This window comes from Corylus avellana, chromosome 9 (genome assembly GCF_965113065.1).
Source record: "Corylus avellana chromosome 9, dhCorAvel1.hap1.2, whole genome shotgun sequence".
Classification (NCBI taxonomy): domain Eukaryota; kingdom Viridiplantae; phylum Streptophyta; class Magnoliopsida; order Fagales; family Betulaceae; genus Corylus; species Corylus avellana.
In genome coordinates, this window is record NC_142498.1 from 11,464,116 (window position 1) to 11,485,770 (window position 21,655).

Consider the following 21,655-nt stretch of genomic DNA (forward strand, 5'->3'; position numbering starts at 1 on the left):
ACACATTTTTATGGAAAGTAGTTGTAAGTATTTACTTACCTTGTATGCTCGCTTGATTTCTCAGACATTTTAGACCCCTACTATAACGAAATATAGCTTATCATTATATGCAGTATTAGAGAACCTATTTTAAACATGTAAAACCCTAATCGAGAAGCAACTAACTAAAAGGTCATAGAACTCTAATTTTACTCATTTTGGACACTAGTCGAACATTCGGACTTGAGGTCGAAGGTTTGGTCATAATGAAGGGAACGTTCGGTTAGATGCCAGAGAACATGCAAAGCTCCTATCCTCAAATCACCATGTAACAAATCTTATTTTAGGCTCTTAATGAGTGCATGCAAACAAACTAAGCCATAATATCATGCAAACTAAGAAAACAAGACGTGTTTTTTAAAATGTTTGAAAACCATTTTCTCTTTTTAAAGAGAATAATAGCGTAAACTCACCATAGTATCTTAAGACATTGTAAAGAGCATGAAAATCACAAGAATCACATGAAAACCAGTTGAGTAGAGAAGAATTTACCTTGAAGATAGCAAACCAGTTCCAAATCTCTTCATTTTCTCTCTGAAATCTCCTCTCACTCTAGGTGCGTTTGCTAAACGGTTTTGGTCCAATACTATTCACCTTACTTTTTTTATTTTTTTATTTTTTTCAACATTATCTTTCTTTTTACATGACATCAATCACTTTTTATTATTATTCAAATAAAAAAATCACTACAATTTTTTTTTTCCTCATTTTTCCATACCAAACATTCTTACTTTTTCACTTTTCAAAAAAAAAAAAAATCTTACTTTTTTTTACATCAATCAATTTTTGCTATAGTATCGGACCAAAACCCTTTAACAAACACACCTTCTAGGATTAGGGTTTCTAGTGCATGGGTGGAGTTTGGAGTGAAGAAGAGGCTGTATTTATAGGGGGAGGGGTGTGCTTAAAGGTGGAAAGGTGGATATTTGTTAAATTACTTTTCAAACCGTCATCGAACGTTTGGTACTATGCTCGAACGTTCTGTGTACTATTGCACAATGGTTCTAGGGTTGCAAGTCAAACGTTTGGTCAATACCCAATAGTTTTCAATTTGGTCAACAAACATTTGAAGTGGTCCCTGGTTGAACGTTCGCACTAAAGGTTGGGCTCGAACGTTCGGTTGTCCCCCATTGAATGTTCGGCTAGAAGCTAGAATTGGGTCTTTGGGCTGTTTTTCAATTAAAAGGTTTTCTCTAAAAAGAGTAAGACTTTTATGGATGTATTTAAAATACTTTGAAATTAATGGAACGTTATGAATTGTTAAAACAAAGCAATTGTTTTTAATAAATTCTCATTTTAGGGTTTTAATATTTCGTAGCATCACATCTTCAACAATGTTCTCTATTTTGGCTATTCAAAAAGCAACTTCATCTATTTTAGCTACTCATTTTTTCCTATCAATCCAACAGATTCTCTATTCTTTATGATAATGTAGCACTCCACAAGGAACAGGACTCCTCTTAATACCCCAAAACTGCTTCTATCAACTGGAAGACCTTGAGACTTCCGATGGCGATACTCAATTATATTTTTTTTGAATGGGGTCAGTGACCAACTTGTCTTCTCTATGGGGGTCCTTAAAAACTAGGGTAGCCAGGGAAGTTGACAAAATATTTTCCATCCCAATAAAGTCAACTTCAGTAACCTTTGAATTCAATATGTCCCATGTGGGGTTATCATCAGGTGGTGGAGTACTTGAAATGAGAGGCATAGGCTTCAGTGGGTTTCTCCAAGATGGGGCTTCTGTTAGTATCAGGAGGGGGTCTTCAACAATTTCTACAATGCCATCCAAGAAGAAACATTCATTTTGATCAGTGTATGCTGGAAGGTAGTGAAGATGTTCAGTCTGATCTTCATATTCCCAAAAGAGATCTCTATTACTCCGGTCCGACAGTTGATGCATGCATTGGCTGTGGCTAGGAAAGGTCGCCCAAGATGACAGGAATCTACTTATCTGGATTTGGGACCGGTTCTGTGTCCAGAACTATGAAGTCAACTGGGAAGTAGAACTTGTCCACCTTGATGATGACATCTTCCACAATCCCTCAGGGTTTCTTGATAGATTGATCAGCCAGTTGTTAGACAGTAGTTATGGGTTTCAGGTCTCCTAAGCCAAGTTGCTAATACACCGAGTACGGGAGCAGATTCACACCAGCTCCTAAGTCGAGGAGAGTTTTCTCAATCTCGGTGTTTTTTATGATGCATGAAATTGTAAGAGCTTCAGGGTCCTTAAACTTTGGAGGAGTGCTATGCTGAATCAGAGAGCTCACTTGCTTGGTGAGAAGGACTTTCTTGGGAATGTGATTCTGGTTTTTCTTTTTTGAGTGCACAAGTCCTTGAGAAATTTCGCATAGCCCGAAATTTGCCGGATGGCATCAAGGAGTGGGATGTTGATTTTGACTAGCTTAAAGACCTCTATCATGTCTTGTATTTTCTCTACTTGTTTCCTGAAGTGAGAGGGTGCCTTGAGACGTTCTGAGAATGGGACCCGGGGCTGATATGGTATTTCAGGAATAGGAGCAGATGATGAAGACACCTTAGTGCTTACTTGCTTACCTTTGTCTTGATGCAGATTCTGTGGGACCTCAGACAACTCATCTATCCTTTCTTCCACATGGTTGTCGACCACTTTTCCACTCCTCAGTGTTGAGACAGCTTGGACTTGCTCAAGATGAGAAGAATTCCCCTCTACTATGTAAAGTCCCCTAGGCTTGGTCATTGGCTGACTTGGAAGCTTCACTTCTTCCATCTTGTTGAGGGTATTAGCCATTTGTCCTAGTTGAGCCTCTATCTTGGCAATGACTTGAGTGTGAGAGTTCACCGTCTCCTATTAAGATTTCATAGTATGACTCATCTCACTCATAAGTTGCAACATCTAATCTTTAAAGTCAGAATTCGATAGAGGAAATGGTGTGGCCTGATACTGCTGCTGTGGAGGCCGGTATGTGGAAGAAGGTTGGTAGGGTTGGCCGGTGGATTGAGCTTGATTGTGCAGTCTTGGAGCTGAGTTGCCTGAAGCTTGAGCCTTCCATGAGAAGTTCGGATGATTTCTCCACCCCGGGTTATAAGTATTGGAATATAGGTCATTACCCGGCTGTGAGAATGCTATATTGACCTGCTCATTAGAAACATCAGCAAAATTTCCAGTAGTAGGACAATCATTTATATGATGCATAGGACTAGAATAGAATGAACATGGTTCGGGCTGTGTGTGCATGTGAGCAGAATTAAGAGCAAAACTAGCAACCATCAATTGATCTAACTTCCTAGTGATAGCATCAACTACTTGGGTAGCTACATCCGAGGAATGTCCTACTTTAAAAAGACCGTCGGTCTTTGGTGCTTTAGGTGTAGGTGCCCTACGTCTAGTAGAAGCATGCTAAACATAATTATTACTAAAATTTTCAAACAAGGTCCATGCTTCATCCTCACTTTTCATCATAAACGTCCCCTTGCAAGTCCTTATTATTAGCCTCGGTCAAGCCTTCATAGAAGCTTTGCACCAGCTGCCATTTCGGGACAGCGTGGTGCGGGCATGATCTAAGCAAGTCCTTAAGTCTTTCCTAGGTCTCATATAATTGTTCTCCCTCGTATTGGGAGATACTAATGATAGCTCTCCTGATGTCATTGGGCTTTCCTATAGGGAAGTACTTTTTAAGGAATTCTTGTTGCAATTGAGCCCAAGAAGTAATGAAATTGGGTGCTAAGGAATGAAATCAATGGTTGGGTCTTTCCTTGAGGGAGAAGGGAAAGAGACGCATCTTTAGGGCGTCCTTAGTGAATCCGGTCAATTTAATTGTAGAACATATTGCTAGGAATTCATAGAGGAAGTCGTAAGAGTTTTCAGTACTAAGCCCTATAAAAGATGGTAAACTCTGAATAGTACTAGGCTTAATCTCATAGTGAGCTGCCATAATGTCCGGTACCTTGGGACATGTGGGGGAAGTGTATGTGGTAGGGAGATAGTGATCTCTCAAAGCCACAAGGTTATCGTCGCCCATGGTCTCAGTGGGACGCTCTCTTAGCCAATTAGAATTCATTTCGGCTTTAAGTTGTCTAAGAATGCGTTCAAGGTCGGGGTCACAAGTAATTAAAGGTAAAGATAAAGAACGGCGAACCAACATAAAGAAAAAGGAAATGAAAATAAAAACAGGAACTAAAAGCTCACAAACGGCCTGTAGGAGTGTTAAAATTCAGGTGCTGCAGCTGTTAGAATCAGGCAAATTGGCGCTGGTGTGCTCGATCGCATTGATGGCAGGAAGGGGCTTGAGCCCAGGGATGATGAGCTCGAGCGTAGCTTGCTGGAAAACTTGGCAACGACGGACCTGTGTGAGAAAAAAAAAAAACCAAAAATAAAAACAAAAACCAAAATTAAGATTAGAAAACAAAAATAAAGAAAACCAGAAAATAATTAAGGTAGATTTAATATTTAAAACTTAATAACGTAACCGTTAAGCAGTCCCCGGCAATGGCGTCAAAAATTGATGTGGTCTTTTTAAAGCAAAAATATATCAATAATAAAATTTCACTCGCAATAATACGAATACTAGTAGGATAGCTATATTGAGGGTGTCGACCCTCAAGGACTGTAAGGAATTGTTATCAAGTTCTTCAAGATTAAAAGTAACCGAAGAAAAGAGTTTGTTGATTTGTTTTGCAACTAAAGTGCATAAAAGTAAAAGAAAATTGAAATATAAGAGAGAGAGAGAGAGTAGGGTATTGATTTCACCGCTATCTGCACATCAATGGTTAATCGTATTTAATCAAAGAAATTCATTCTATACATGTTATAAATAAACAAGAAAATACCTTATTAAAGAATAAGTATAAGGCATCTTCGGTTGGCACGGACCATCCACCTAACCACTAAGATACGGTACGACTAGTCTTTCCCAGGTATGGATTGTCTAATTCTTTAATAGGATACATACAATCAAGGAAATAGTATAACCCATCTTCAGTTGGCATAGACCGTCTACCTAAATTACACTAAACTAGGGTGTAGTACGATCTGTCTTTCCTAGGTATGGCCATATGTCAATTAAAACCATTGTATAATCATCATCCTTATAATCACAGAAAAATAAGAATGACTTGAGTTCAATAAAGGTAAAAATCTTTCTAAGACAAGATAAGGATTTCACCAATATTGATATTGAATTTAAGAACAATTGCATTAAAACATTAAGAACAAAATCAAATTGTAGCAATTCTCATAATTATACAACCAACATGCAAACTGAAAATCTATAAATTAAGATACAATCAAACCATTGTACTTGTATAAGGTTACATCAATACCCCACGAAGGGTTTTAGCCGTTCATGACTCTGCTAAGCCTTCAATAACTATTTGCTGACTTTTTGCTCTAGGTAGCAATGTGTCTTTCTTCAATGTTTAGAGGCCTATTTATAGGGATTAGGAGAACCCCAGAAGCCCTAGAAACTCTAGGAAAATCCTAGGTCAGTCTCCTAGTCCAAGTAGGAGACTAAAAACCTAATCCAAGGTGGACAAGGACTGTTGCCATGTATTGTATGCTCGAATGCGCTTGATCCCAAGGGAAGTGTGCTTGAGTGCATGTGCGCTCGAGCTTAGGCAATGATACGCTCGAGCACATGTGCGCTCTAGCCTAGCTAGTGGTGCGCTCATGCGCATATGCGCTCAAGCCCTTGTCTAGTGTGCTCGATCCCATGGCTGCCAGTATGCATCCAAAGTGCCCTTTAAGTCCAATTTCCACTTGAATTCTTGCATCTGTCATAAAAAACCATGAAACACAAAACAAAATAAAAAATTAAACAAATAAAAACGCTAAGGAATTAATATATGCGAGTTAAGGGGCTTGAATGTGCAACATTCGGCGCTTATCACATGTGATGGGAGTGAAGAATGAAGCTATTGGTTTCTCATCAGCAACTGCATCAAGATGAGGATGTGATGGGAGCAGAAGTTGGACTCTCTGATTTCTCGTTAGGAACGGCGTGAACACGAAGATGTGACTAGAGCAGAAGGTGGATTCCCTAGTTTCTCGTCATGAAGCTTGTTAGAACGGGACATGTGACAAGTGCAAAATTGAAGCCTCTATTTTGTCGTCAAGAACCCTGTCAGGACAGGACATGTAACGGGACCAAAGTTGGACTCGCTAGTTTCCCATCAGCTGATGCATTAAGATGGGACATGTGACGAAGAGGAGACTTTTGTTCTTCGCGCCATAACGGACTTACTTTCTCGTTAAGACGTGGAATTCTCAAATCTATGAATCTGTTCTTTCTGTCATAAAGGGAAAGTGTTCCGTTAGGACGTGATGAAGAAAATGGGTCTCATATAAATAGTCTCTCAGTCAATGTTCACTTTTTAGACTTTGGAAATTTATTTTGTTGAGCTCTCTCTTCACTAAAGTCTCTTTTCTCCATTAGCACTGGGTCCTGGTGGTATCGATATTCAAGAGGGGACGTGATATATCTTGAAGCTGCCCTTTTCTCTTGTTTGGCGTCTCAGCCTTTGGCATGTTGCCTTGTTTACTTACTCATGATAAAGATGGTCACTTTGGAGGTTTGTTGAAGAAAGTCTACTGAAGGGTCGGTAAAGGAGATGCACTAATTGAAGATGGTCACGATGGATACAAGCTGAGAGGTTTGTCGTTCTTATTAAGTTTAGAGGTGCTCAAGGGTATGGGTATCATTTATTTTGTAACTGTGAATCTTCTTTTAGTGATTTCCTGGGTTTGGCTGCCTCAGAGTAATTTTTACCTTGAGGTGCTCAAGGGTTTTCCACTTCGTAAATGATGAGTGCCAAATATTGCATATTTGGGTCCCTTAATTTGCATTTGTTAATTCTTTAGCTTCATTATGTTATGATATTTTGTGTTAGTTTTGTGTTTTTAGTGTTTTGTAGGTTTATAAAGGAAAACTATTGATTTAAGATGAGAAGTGTAGAGTTTTGAAGAAAGGAAAAGCAGCACCTGTTCGGACAGGGGAAAAGCCTATCCAGATAGGCGTGCGCTTGAGCACACTAATCACGCACTCGAGCACACTCAGGAGAAGCATGTGTCCAGGCATAGAGAAGGCCTGTCCGGACAACCCACTTATCAGACGTACGCCTAGCGTCGTTTTTACCCCCAAAACCCAAAAAATAAGATATAAAAAGAAAAACTAAAAGAGAAGAAAGGGGGGGATGCTTAGCGCAATTTTCTAGAGGAGAGAGACAGAAGTCTAGATTTTTCCTTGCTTTTGGTGCTCTCAATTTTGAGAGTTTTATTTTGTAAGATTTTCTTTTTTCTTCTTCTTTTTTTCCCCTGTTTTGCAGTTTTTGCTGCTGCTCCATCCATACACCAACGCAAGTGCGACCGAGCGTAGTCCTACTAGCATAGTCTTACTACGCTCTAGCATAGTCTTACTATGCTCTAGCGTACCCATGGCCAAGGCAATAGCTGGTTCAGTTGTGCGTGCCTGTGCTCGACAACCCTCAGTGCAATCTCAAGCGCACCAGAAGGATTTGCGCACCTGCGCTCGATCCTAACCACTCTGTACTCGAGCGCACTCGTGCAACAGACAACACTAGCAGAGGAGCTCACGTACACAGTCGCAACATCACTGACGGATCTGCGCTACTGCGCTCAATTAGTCCTACCCTAAGCTCGAGCGCACCTTCGCAGGGTGCACTAAGATGGATCAGTACCTGAAATTTTGCCAAATTTATTTTTGGTCCGTTTTGTGAGTTTTTGAGTCTCAGTTTTTAACTTTTTGGTATTTTTGTTTAGTTTTTTGCTAATGTGTTAATTTTCATTTTTGATTTTATAATACTTATTTTTGTTTATTTTATTTTCTCAAAAAAAAAAAAATGATTACTGTTTTATGTGGGTTATTTGCATGCTAAAGAGTGAGGATAAAACATGAATTTTCCGTTTGATGTACAACATGCATCTCATAGTTGTAGGACGCTAGCTCCTACGAACTACCCTCAATTTCTTTACCCACTTGGACCATGTTCATACTACTCCAATCCTTATCACAGTTCTAGTAATTGTCCATTATGTGGGCAATTTTTTCAATTTTTCATATGAGCAGATGAATACCAATTTCTCCAGCCTGGGGTTTGAAACAAATTCCAATTTCTACACCCTAGATTGGAGCAATCATTCTGATTTCTTGTGGTAAGCTCATGCTACGGGAAATTATGCTCCCCAATCTCATGAATTGCACCATCCTGAATATCCACATTTTGACAACCAATCTTCCATGCTTTCATCTAGCAATTATCCTCCTCAAGAATCATTAGTGTAAGATTTTCTAAATTCCCATGTCGATGACTTAGAGGAGAGAGTAAACCAACTCATGGTAGCTAGGCGTGCCCATACCTAGCCTCCTCACACTCACGCACCTCATAAGTCATGTTCATATTGTTATCATCCTTCTTATCGGATTGACGATTGTCCATTCATTAACCATTACATGATTGATGAGGATGATACTAACAAGTCTTCACATGAATATGTCCAAACCACCACCATACTTGGGAGTGAGGAAATTGGAGAGAACATCAAGGTGGAAGAAGAAGATGAGTAAATTGAGCCCCCGTCAACTCCAAAGTTGTCCAATGACAAGGAAGTGAGTATTGAAGCTCATTCCTTCATCATAATCCCTCTTAAGACACAACATGAATCACAAGCTTCAGTTCCTTAATGTCTCGAAGAGCAATCGTATGCCAAAGCTCTCAAGGATTTATGCAAACAAGCGTGAAGATCTAGGAATCATCGTCATAAGAAAATCCTTCAAAGCAAGCAAGTTGGCTACCTAAGATCGCGAAACATGCTTCCAGAGGGCTATCAAATTCTAAAGAAGAAAGGGTTTAGGGATGGATTGGTTGGACATGATGAGTGCCAAATATTGCATTTTTGGGCCCCTTAATTTGCATTAGTTAATCCTATAGTTGTGTCGTTATCTAATGTTTTGTTTTAGTTTTGTGTTTTTAGTACTTTATAGGTCGTTGAAGAAAAACTACAGCTTTAAAGGAAAATTTGTAAAGTCTAAAGAAAGTCAAAAAAAAGAGTAATCTAGAGGCTTAGGATCGAGTGCACAACCACGAGCTCGAGTGCATCTACGCTAGATCGTAGATGGGTTGCGCTCAAGTGCACCCACGCCCACAAGCCAATACCAGCACACAGCGCTGCGCCGCAGAGGAAGAATTCGCATGCACAAGTGTGATTGATCGCACTGGCCATGCGATTGAGCGCACTCACGTCTCACAGCTCGCAGCCAAACTCCTTTTCCAAACCAAAATGGGTTTTCAGTCTTATTTTGAGACTAGGAGAGAGACTTCCAAATTATCTAGGTTTACTAGGGCTTCTAGGACTCTCCTAAGCCCTATAAACATATCTCTAAGCCTTCAAGAAAAGTAGATAAGTTTGGAGAACAAAATTTCACAGCTTTTCTCTCTTTAGTTTAGTTTTTCTTTAGGTTTAGGTTTAGATTTTATTTTTATGTGGAGCTAAATTCCCAACTAAGGTTGGGGATGAAGCCTCACCGATGAACATTAACACTTTTATGTAAGTCTTTATTTATCTGATTTTATTGGGTTTAATATTTCAATCGTTTTACTTATTTTCAATGTGTTGAATGATTCTTGGTTATATTTTGTGATTCGAGGATATTTCTGATGATTTGGGATAGTTTCACATAATTGATTGCTTGGTTTTAATTGCTTAAATAATTGGATATCCTTTGTGATTTGCTCTATGGATACATATGGTGTTTCAATTGAAATTTGATTCCTTTTGTGATTTGTGCATTGAATGGATACATGGGGTGGTTTTAATTAATTGTTTGAAGCATAGTAAAATATATCTAAGATTTTAATTGTGAGAAGTTCAGATTAATATTGATGAATATGGAAGTATGTTGTTATGATTTGGTGAGTATGGATTCTCAAACCTTAGTATTTTATCTCTTAGTTTATTTTACTTAGTTCATGTTTTGTCTTTTTATTTTTGAAAACCCCAAATCAAACTCTTTTTGGAACTAGGATAGGATAAAATTAGTTTAGATATAAGTTGTTCTTTCAAAAACACAATTCCCTGTAGGTTCGACCTCACACTTGCAAAACATCATATTGTAAACGGTTCATGCACTTACGAGTATATTAATATTTGCACAACAAGTCTAGGTTCATGCTGCTGAGCACGATTTTCCAGAGGAGAGAGACGAAAGTCTAGGTTTTTCCTTGCTTATGGTGCTCTCAATTTTAAGGGTTTTATTTTGTAAGCTTCTAGCACTCTATGGATTTATATTTGCTTGTATTATCTTTCAATTCCATGAGAGGCTAAACCCCCAACTAAGGTTGATGATGAAGCCTCACAAATGATTAGCAACAGACAGATTTCATGTAAATTGATACTTTTCAATGTTACGAATTATATTCCTCATTATTCTATTTATATTTCAGTTAATTGTTAATCACTTTTAATTGACTGCTTGTTTTATTTGCTTAAATATTGGATATCCATTGTCATTTGTTCAACGGATACATCGGATCATTCGGTTTAAGTTGGATATCCATTGTGATTTTTGCAAAGCACAGATACATTGGATGATTTAATTAAAATCGGGTATCCTTTGTGATTTGTACAAAGAACTGATACTTTGCATGATTTAATAAATCTTTTTAGCAAAAATAAAACATACATAAAATGTGCTTTGGAAACTTTGGAAAATATTGATGAATGTGAAAGTTGTTGGTATGACTTGTGAAGGCTGATTCCAAAACCTTAGTATTTGTCCATAGATTAATTTTATTTTGTTTCAGTTTATGTTTGTTTATTTTCAATTTAAAAATCATTCAATTTTTGGGACTAGGTTAAAATAAAATTAGTTTGGATAGAAATTTGTTTTCACAACACAATTCCTTGTGGATTCGACCTCGCACTTGCAGAAGCTCTATTGCAAACGACTTGTGCACTTACGAGTAACATTAAAACTCACAACAGTAAACAAACCTTGTGTTGTGGCTGTGTTTGATTTATACTTCCGCTGTGCATGTTTTGTGTTTGATGATATGGCTTAGTTATTTACCGTTGAATATTTTGGTTGTAAGAGGTAGAACACAATTCGTATAAACTTTCACCTAATGTGGGAGTCATACCCTTACCGAATAGGTTGGCAAAGATAACCTCTACTAGTGGTATAACTCAACTGCATTACTTTTATTGTTCAACCATGCGTAATTTGACCCCCTAATTTCTCCTTCTTTTTTATTTCTTAAAATTATTCGAGGGCATGCACATTCCTTTAGTAGTTTTTTTTTTTTTTTTTTTTTTTTTTTTTTTTTTTTTAATTTTTTAATTTTTGGTATGTAAGCTTTGTAGAGTTACATTCATGTTGACTTAACGTTAGAGAATATTTGAGCTTGTCCCACATTGCTTATGTATGAGAGTCTCTCTCCTTTTGGCTTCTATATATTGAGGCCTCCTATGTACTATCAAATCATTCAATAAAATCAAGATGTAGCCTATAGGGCTTTAGTGTGTGGATGTGGGCTATATGCCAATCCTGATTATTAGATTATGGATTTCAATTTTTAGTTTTGTTTCTTAGCATTTGGTTTGGATTGTTCTCGCAATCATAAAACCCCTTATTTCTTTTACCTTTGTTTTTACCATAAGCTTGTTAGATTTTGTTACTATAATACCTCGAAAAAAAACATCTGTTTTAAAAAGGTTAATAATTTATTACGAAGCGGCTAATGTTTTCATAAAATAAGGTTTTATAAACCAAAAGACCTAAACCCTTTATGAGTAGCCCAACTCCTTGAGCCTTTTTAAGCAAAACCCAAAAACCACCCACTCACTTACCGAACGTACGCTAAGGGGACCACCCGAACGTACGCCCTTGACCTAGAGTGCGAGCATACGCTAAGAGGACCGCCACGAGCGTTTGTTGACCAATTTTTGAACCACTAGGTAATACCCCAGAACAAACGCCTGAACCCTTTTATCCATTGTACAATAGTACACGAATGTTTGCCCAAATAGTACCTGAACGTTTGCTGACAACTCTAAAAAGTAATTTTAACCCATTCTTCATATTTTCAGAACCAGGCACACCTCCACCCCTTATAAAAACCCTCCCCTTCGACCCTCAACCTCTCCCAACCCCAGAAAACCCTAATCCTAGTGTAAGGAGTGACTTGGAGAGAGAAAGAGGAGATCTTGGTGCTTTTGCTATCTTCTAAGGTAACTTATTGTCCAAACATCTAGTACTTTTAAGCTCCTTATTTTGTGTCCATACAAGCTTTAAAGATGCTTTGACAAGTTTTTGTACCTATTTTCTTACATAGACCAAGAATGTTTTTAAAAGAACTTTAAACCCGCCTTTTATTGCTTTGAGTTTGCATGATGTGTTACTTTGTATGTGTCTATTAGGAGCCTAGGATGAGATTTACCACACCCTAGAAGCATAAGACCATGTTTGTGGCTTCTGGCCAAGAGTTTCCACTCTCTGGTTGAACGTACGCCCACGGGGCTAAGCGTTTGCCAGAGAGAAGGATGCACGCCCAGTGACCCAAATATGTGAGTTTAGGGTTTTGACGACCCCTTTCGCTAGGAAGGAACTTAGTGTGTCACTCAGAGACTTCTTCAGTACTTTCTTATAACGATGTATCGTATTTCATTATAGCAGGGATTTGTGATGTTGGAGGACTCAAGCGAGCGCACAAGGTAGGTAAACACTTACAACCCCTGATTGAGCACGCATATGATATATAACTTGATAACTATCTTAATAACTGGTTGATAAGATGCATAGTATGACATGATACACCGGTACGTGTAGTATACTGACCATGAGCTTACTATGTAAACTTAATTCTATAGTCAAATGTGTGTGTGGATGTGATATATGAGCCTTGGATCAAATGGTTATTTCATGACCGGCGTAGCCTTAACGGGCAGGTCACTTCAAGATGTACATCATTAGTAGCGTAGGCCACCTGAGGTCGGACTCGGTCAGGCTACTAGTGGTGGTACTGTACAATGGTCTGGCTACCAGCATTGTATTACAAGTCCCTTGGGACAGCGACAACCCTGCTGAGAATGGGTAATATCTCGGGTAGACCATATATGATAGTTGTGACATATAAAGCATTAGTTTTCTACATTAAAATACTTAGGCAATTATCGTTGGAAATATACCTCTTCCTCTCAATAAAACAATATTTTATTGTTGTATTAACAGAGACAACACTTCTTGCAAACCTTTGTCAAAATGCACGTTTATTTATGCTCATTAATAACTGGCTCATGTTATACCAAATTTTGAAGTTTCCTTAGTAAGTCGTTAGACTTACGTGATTATTACATCTTGTAGGAATCCTATTTCTAGAAAGAGAAGAGTGGCAAGGTTGCCACTATGAACTTTGCTTAAGATTAAGATCTTCAAATTGTTACCAGGTTTGACCAACTTATTATTTCCACTAATTGCTCCGTGTCTATGTTTTGAGGTTAATATGTACTTCCCTTATGGTTATTAGACTATCTCAGATTTACTTCACTTTTCTATGCATTAACTATGATGATGCTTGGAGGGGCGGTTCCCCATTTAGCTACCATTTAACTACCAGTTAGCTAAACTGGGTAATTGTCAGTAACCCTACCAGGTTGGTCGAGGACAGATTTGGGGGCATTACAGCTACTGTCTTGGCATTTTCTTTGCCATATTTTATTTCTTTGGGTGTTGGTACCACTCATTTTTGACAGTCAAAACGTGTGGGCTGATTTCCACCCCTCACAATGGTTCCCATTTCTAGTTAGATCTTGAAAAATAATTCCAGAATTTGTCCATTCCTTCATTGCAGCCTAATATAGAAAAATAATTTCAGAAACAAGCTTGCGAGGCTCAAATCTACCATTCTATGGAAGATACGTCACCAACAACCACCATATGCATCGCAATGCGCTGCCTAGTTTTTCTGTAACGCGCCTCATGCACCACTGCAGGCCACCACTCATCGGTGACGACAACCAATTTATAGACAGACCACCAGATCCCGGATCAGAGGCTGCCTATCTCCACAACCCCAGCAGAATTAGCCAATTCCGTCATTTGACGCACCCTCATGTGTCGCGCCCTCTCAAACTGTTCTTGGTAAACCACCACTAATCCGCTCCGTTTGAAAACCATGGCCGCCGTCCTGCCTCTTTCGAACTCACCTTGCCGCATCGCGCCTCCCAAAACCTCCATCAATAGTTCACTGCATCCCGCAAGGTTGGGACCCAGAAATGCCGCCGCTCCAGCATCAGTCCATCGCCCAAAACGGCTACTCAACCACACCATTTGCCTCCCAATCGCTGTAGCACCAAAGATCTCTCTCCATTTGTCTCGCTCTCCCACTTCATTCTCTGTTTTAGACAAAGTGAAGGTGAGAAAAGAAAAGAGAAAGAAGTGTTGTCGGTGTGGGAGAAGAGAAAAGAAGAAAGAAGGGCAAAAAAAAGAGAAAAATAATGGGAACAGGTAGCCGAAAGGAAGAGAGAGGATTGGGAAAAGAAAAGAGGGGGAGACTTTGGGTCCCCTCTTTTTTTTGCATATGCCTAAGAAAAAAAACATAAGGGTTAGCATCGAGTCAACCCACCTGGATCCAACATTTTAACCCAGTCCATCAGGTTCAGTTTACTTTTGGGTCAAAATGACCCAGCCCACACTCAGTGGCCCAATCCACTTCAGCCATGCTCCAACCCAAATTCATGGCCTAGTTCACAAGCCCAGCTACAAGCACCAGCCACTGCTACCTTCAGCTGCCACCTCTGGCCACCGCCTGCCATCTTTTCTGCCGTCAATCTACGAGGAATTTTTTGGTCACTTTCTGACCGAAAAAGGGGGGGGGGGGAGGGAGGAATTTCACTTTAGATCTCTGAATTACCGCGCATTTTGAGAAGACCCCCCCCCCCCCACCAAAGTTCAAAAACTCTCAATTTACACTCCTAAACTTTCAATTTCAATCAATTTACCCATCTTCGTCAAATTTAGCCTTTAACTTCAAACGGCCATGCCTACCGTGGGTCCCTTGTGACCCATGGGTCAGACCAGATCCACACGGGTCTGGCCATGACACACGCTGGGTCTCGTCGAGAGACCCGCCATGGGTCAACAGAACTGCGGCTAGGTCTAGCCTCGACCCAGCCGTGGGTCAACCCGTGACCCACGCTAGGTCGCGGCCATGACCATGTCATGGGTGGATTGAAGGAAGATGAAGATAGTAAGAAGCTGGGTTCTTTTAGTGTTGCAGAGGAAATGAAGCATAAGGAAGAGAAAGTCAACAAACAAGGAAGAGAAAGTCAACAAACAAGGAAGAGACAAGGATGTGTGGGATAAGGCAGACCACTCAATTAAAGAGAGGGGACACTTGGAAGCCGTAGAATGTTGCAAGTATGGTGTGTTACAGCTGTATTCAGCTGGGGTTTTAATCAAGCAAGTGTAAAGCAAGCTTCTAGAAGAATAACAGATTAATTCATATTATATTGTAATTGATTAAACAAGTTCTGTAACTAATTAGCCTTAGTGTAATAAGCCATATATAAGGCTGATTAAGTGCAAATTAGAGACTACGAAGAGAATTGCCTGAATCTAGTTATGGAGATTAGCCATCTCAAACTAGGTCTTCAATAGTCAATAAACAAGAAACACAGTATTATTCATACAATTTAGTTGTTCTCTTTCATTTCAATCCTCAAAAATACAAATTCTCTTCTATTTAGATTTGTTGCAGATCAAGAACGAAATCAGACAAATACTGGCAGATTTGATAGCTAGAGATGAACACTATCGATCTATCCATGAGGCTATGAACACTAGGAATGAAATCAACAGGAGGAACCAAGAGGATCAGTACAACACCATACTGAAGAACATCTAGGAGCTAACAAAGTTACCAAAACAGAAAGATAAGCATGTAGCTTATGGTAATATGTAGAATAATTTCAGTTCAACTTCTCAGGGAGGAAATAATGCTGGTGATGGATTTCACACTAAGTTTATAAGATTATATTTTTCAAAGTTTGATGGTGGTGATCCGTTAAATTGGTGTTACAAGGCTGTGTAGTTTTTTGAACACTACTCTACCCCAGATTTTTAGAGGCTAAAAACTGCTTCATTTCATATGGAAGGTACTGCTTTGATTTGGTTTCAAGAATTACATAAATCAAATTCTTTCTCCTCTTGCTAGGGCAATGCAAACTAGGTTTGGTATGGGATCTTGTGATGATCCTATGGAAACTTTGCCTAAATTGCAACAAGGGGGAACCTTAGAGGACTATAAAAAACAGTTTGAAATTTTACCCAATAGAGTAGCTGATTTACCAGAAGCACACAAACTGAGTTGTCCGATGGGGACGAGGGGGGGGGGGGTGCTTAAAGATGAAATTCAATTAGGGGTTAAGATGTTTAAACCTTAGGCTTTAATTGATGCATATTCCTTAGCAAAAATTCAAGAAGATTATTTGTTCAATTTCAGAAAAAGTACTAAGCCACAATGGAATATAAATTCTTGTAGTCATACTGCCATAAATTTTGTGAGAGAGAATAAAACTAGTTGTTATGTTGGAGGAAAAACTAGTTTCTTTCGGCAGCAAAAGAATTATGAGAATGCTAACAGTGTAGATAGTCAAAATAAGTCTAGTCTCCTTGCATATGGTAAGGCAGTGCTGCCAATGCAGAAAATCTCCAATGCTGGGATGATGGATAGGAGAAAAAAAGGCTTGTTCTATAACTGTGATGCTAAATGGAGCCGTGACCATGTATGTGCTTCACCAAGATTATTTCTTATTGAGGAGATTGAGGAAAACGTGAACATGCTGAAGGAAGTTGAGGAGGAATTTGATCTAGGTGAGTTTCTCTTAGAAGAATTTCCTGAAATTTTTTTAAATGCTATTATTGGAAACCCTACTTGTAAGACTATGAGGATTGTAGGCATGATTAGAAACCACAAAATAATAATCTTGATTGATTCTAGGAGTACACATAATTTTTTAGATCAAGAAATGGCTAAGGTAATGGGAATTCAGCTTATGGTTTAAGAATCTATCAAAGTTAAAGTGACTAATGGTGATGAAATTATATGTCCAGGGTAATGTAGAAATACAAAGGTTAAGCTGAAGGTTATACTTTCATGGTTGATCTTTATATTTTAGTTTTGGCTAGTTGTGACATGGTCCTTGGAATTCAGTGGTTATGCACTTTAGGACCTATTTTGTGCGATTTTCTCAAGCTAACTATGCAGTTTGTGTATGGAGAAAGGAAGTGTTTGTTGGAAGGGTTGGCCTCCAACACAAATTTCAGTTTAGAGGATGATAAAACCTTTAAGCTAGCCCGTGGAGAGAACAAGGGATTTTTATTATAGCTTATTAGTGGTAATATAACTACGATACAATAGAATGAAGAAAGGGGTGAGAAGGAGAAGAGGGATGGTCCTTTAGCCCAAATTTTGGAGGACTATGCTGATATTTTTGTGGGAAAAATACATTTTACCCCCCTGAACTATCCACCCATTTGCACTTTGACCTCCAATGCTTAGAAAGTGACACTTGACCCCCCCTCCCCCCCTAAACTTTCAAATTGTTGCAATTCGACCATTCTAACTTTTTTTTTTCCCAAAATGCCCCCATCCCAAGTTAAAAAATTAAGGGGTGTTCGGTCTGGGGTGGCTTCTAGGCCCAACTAGGGTAGCCGGCCACCCCTTAATTTTTAAATTTTTTTTAAAATTTTTATTATTATTATTTTTCTATTTAACTTGGGATGGGAGGGCATTTGGAAAAACAAAAAAAAAGTCAGAAGGGTCGAATTGCAAATGGGTGGATAGTTTAGGGGGGTAAAATGTATTTTTTCCTATTTTTGTAGAACCTAAAGAGTTGCCTTCTAATAGGTCACATGATCATGCAATTACTCTTAAAGAGAATGCACAACCAGTTTCAGTTAGGCCATATAGATACCATTTTTACCAAAAGGAAGAGATAGAAAAGATTGTAAAGGAGTTGCTATAGTCATGGGTTATTAAAATCAGTCAAAGCCCTTTTTCTTTCCCAGCTCTACTTGTATGAAAAGCGAATGGCAGCTGGAGGATATGTATAGACTATAGAGCTCTAAATCAAGTAACAATCTAGGACAAGTTTCCTATACTGGTTGTATGAGTTACTTGATGAATTATGGGGAGCTAAGATGTTTTCTAAGCTGGATTTAAGATCTGGCTATCACCAGATCAGAGTAGTGGAGAATGATATTCCTAAAACTGCATTTCACACTCATGATGGCCATTATGAATTCCTAGTAATACCTTTTGGGCTTACTAATGCCCCCCATCTACTTTCCAAAGCCTTATGAATCAAGTTTTTAGACCTTTTTTTTTTTTAAGGAAATTCATCTTAGTTTTTTATTTTATTTATTTATTTTTTAATGATATTTTGGTTTTTAGTAAGGATTTGGAGACTTATAAGCAACATTTAAAGACCCTAGAGATACTAAGATATAATAGGCTGTATGCTAAAATGTCCAAGTGCAGATTTGGTTATGTGGAGGTGGAGTATCTAGGGCATCTAATTTCTGCTTCAGTGGTAAAGGCTAATCCTGAAAAAATTAAAGCTATGGTGTAGTCGTCTTTTCCTAAAACTCTTAAGTCTTTGAGAGGTTTTCTAGGATTAACGGGCTATTATTAGCAGTTCAAAAAATAATATGGTTCTATTTCTGCCCCATTAACAGAATGTTGAGGAAAAATTCTTTTTCTTGGGATGAATCAGCCATTGAGGCATTTAATAGCCACAAATTTGCAATGATAGCCACAAATTCAACCATTTGTGATTGAGTGTGATGCAAGTGGTGTGGGAATTGGAGCAGTTTTAAAGCAGTTCAGAAGACCTATAGCTTTCTTGAGTAAAGCTCTTAAGGGTAAAGCTATTCACATGTCAACATATGAGAAATAATTGTTTTCCTTAGTGACAACAATCCAGAAGTGGAGGCTTGGCTTACTTGTTAGGTAAACCATTCATTGTAAAGACAAACCATCAGAGTTTGAAATTCCTCTTGAAACAGAAGGTTGGTACATCTTTCCAATAGAAATGGATCACTAACTTGATTGGATATGATTTTACAATAGAACACAAGAAAGGAGTGGATAGTAGGGTGGTAGATGCCCTATCTAGAAGGGAGGATTGGGAATTAGAGGTTACTCTCTCTCTTTTATCTATACCCACTGTTAGTTGGGTTAAGGATTTAAAATACGAGTACCAAATAGATTTAAATTTGAAGACCTTATTGGCGTAATGGCATAAGGGTGAGTTGGATTCAGAGAAGTTTTCTCTCAAAGATAATCTGCTTTTTTATAAACAGAGAATTTACATTGGGAGATCTCAAACCATCAAAACACAAGTGTTACAGTTTGTTCATAGTGACCCTATGGTAGGACATTCAGGGTTTGAAAAAACTTTACATAGGGCTAAGAGAGATTTCTATTTGAAAGGAATGGCTAAAGATCTAAAGAAGTTTATAAGGGAATGTGAAGTCTGTCAACAATCTAAGTATGAAAATATGTCTCCTGCTGGACTACTTCAATCTCTTCCAATCCCTAATAGAATCTGGTCTAATGTGTCTGTGGATTTTATTGAAGGATTGCAACTTTCTCAAGGGCAATTAGTGGTTTTTTATCGACTGTATAAATTTAGTCATTTTATATCTCTATCACATCCTTACACAACCATTAAAATAGCTCAACTATTTGTTAACAACATTATCAAATTGCATGAGATGCCTACTTCTATAGCCTCAGATCATGATCCTATTTTTACTATTGTTTTTTTGGAATGAGCTATTCAAACTTCAAGGTACTACTCTGAAGTTTAGCACTAGTTATCACCCTCAAACTGATGGGCAGACTGAGATTGTTAACAAGTGTTTAGAGACTTATTTGAGGTGTTTTGTGCAAGATAGACTTAAGTAGTTTCTTGGTTACCATGGGCAGAGTATTGGTATAATGCTACATGGTATGCATCTACTAAAATAACACCTTATGAAGCTGTGTATGACTTACTTCCTCCCCAGTTGCTTACCTATATACCGGGGACTACAAAGCTAGAAGCGGTAGATGAGACTCTTCATTCTAGAGAGCAGATTCTGTCTTTGTTACTGCATAATCTGCAGCAGGCACAACAAATGATGAAAAAGTATGCTGATTTAAGGATATCAGAAAGGAAATTTGAAGTGGGTCACATGGTTTACCTTTGGCTTCAACCATATCGACAACAATCAGTGGTTACATGTAAGTCATTGAAGTTGTCTCGTTTATTTTATGGATCATTCCAAATCATTTGCAAGGTTGGAGAGGTGGCTTATGATTTGGATCTGCCGATTGAAGCTCGTTTCCATCCTATTTTTCATGTGTCTCAATTGAAGCTTAAGTTGGGCACGACAAACTATCTTCTCCCAAAACTTCCACCAGTTGATCTTCATGGTGTTTTACAACCAGAACCTTTGAAGATTTTGGCCAGATGAAGCAGAAAGAAGGACAATCGGGCTATAACTGAAGTTTTGGTTCAATGGGTAGGGCAAACAAAGGGTGATGGGAAGATATGTTTTCTTTGAAACACTCTTATCTACACCTTCTGGGCAAGGTGCTTTAAAGGAGTGGGCTATGTCACGGGTGGATTGAAGGAAGGTCTTGGGTGGATTGAAGGAAGATGAAGATAGTAAGAAGCTGGGTTCTTTAGTGTTGCAGAGGAAAGGAAGCATAAGGAAGGGAAAGTCAACAAACAAGGAAGAGACAAAGATGCGTGGTGTTAGTTCTTGTGTTAGCTTAATTCAGTTCCAAAATGCGGAGGCTACTGTTCATAGGCTCAAACATTGATATCGAATGCTCAGAATCCAATCTCCACCGTTCATAATGTAGATTCATATGTCATGAACGTCACTGCAAAATTTCAGCTCAATCGGACCATAAACGCCCATCGATTGGAGCTGTTAATCAAGACTGGACAGCATTTCCAGAATGGCTGTCCGGACCGCCAGAAGCTGGGTCTGGACCCAAGTTCCAGAAAGCTGCAATTGAGAGTCAGGTCTGGACCGTCAGAAGCTAGGTCCAGACCCAATTTCCAGCAAGTCCATTTTATATAGCCTGTTCGGACACAAGACTTGGATGTCCGGACACCACGTGGTTACGCATATGTAACCCTAGTTGTGTTCGGACACCCACTTATCCCTGTCTGAACATGGCCGCTAAATTGTTGTTTATTTTCTATTTAAACAAACTGTTTTGCCTATTATACATACGTATTTGGGGAACAAAAACAGAGAGCTTAGAGAGAGATATTGTTCTAGTTTATGTGAGTAAAGATTAAATACGTGAACCTAATCGGAGTTCCGGTGAAAGGAAATCTTATAGAAGAATTGTGCCAGATGTTCTGGAAAGGACTACTACGGTAGAAGTCAAGTGGGTCGCTTGTCGTGTACAAGGAAGAGTAAATTGCAAAGGTTTTGTAATTCTTCTTGTATTCCTTATTCTTCTTATAGTGGATTGATTTTCTAGGTTTGGCTGCCCCGGAGAGGTTTTACATTTAGAGAGTTCTCCAAATGGTTTCCTCTTCGTAACCAAATAT

General features: G+C 38.7%; 1 protein-coding gene across 1 annotated transcript; it reads left to right on the plus strand.

Moving 5' to 3' along the window:
• The first annotated feature begins 16,729 nt into the window (after positions 1-16,729).
• LOC132190901 (uncharacterized) lies at positions 16,730-20,555 on the plus strand. Its single transcript, XM_059605924.2, has 2 exons — positions 16,730-16,904; positions 20,026-20,555. The coding sequence occupies exons 1-2, from the start codon at positions 16,730-16,732 to the stop codon at positions 20,553-20,555; spliced, it is 705 nt and encodes a 234-aa protein (XP_059461907.2).
• Positions 20,556-21,655: the final 1,100 nt, after the last annotated feature.

Bases quoted from the DNA above. Each gene is read 5' to 3' on its own strand.
- LOC132190901 (XM_059605924.2), top strand. From the start codon at position 16,730: ATGCAGAAAATCTCCAATGCTGGGATGATGGATAGGAGAAAAAAAGGC. The intron at 16,905-20,025 runs GTGAGTTTCTCT...TACCATGGGCAG, and splicing joins TGAGGAGGAATTTGATCTAG to AGTATTGGTATAATGCTACA.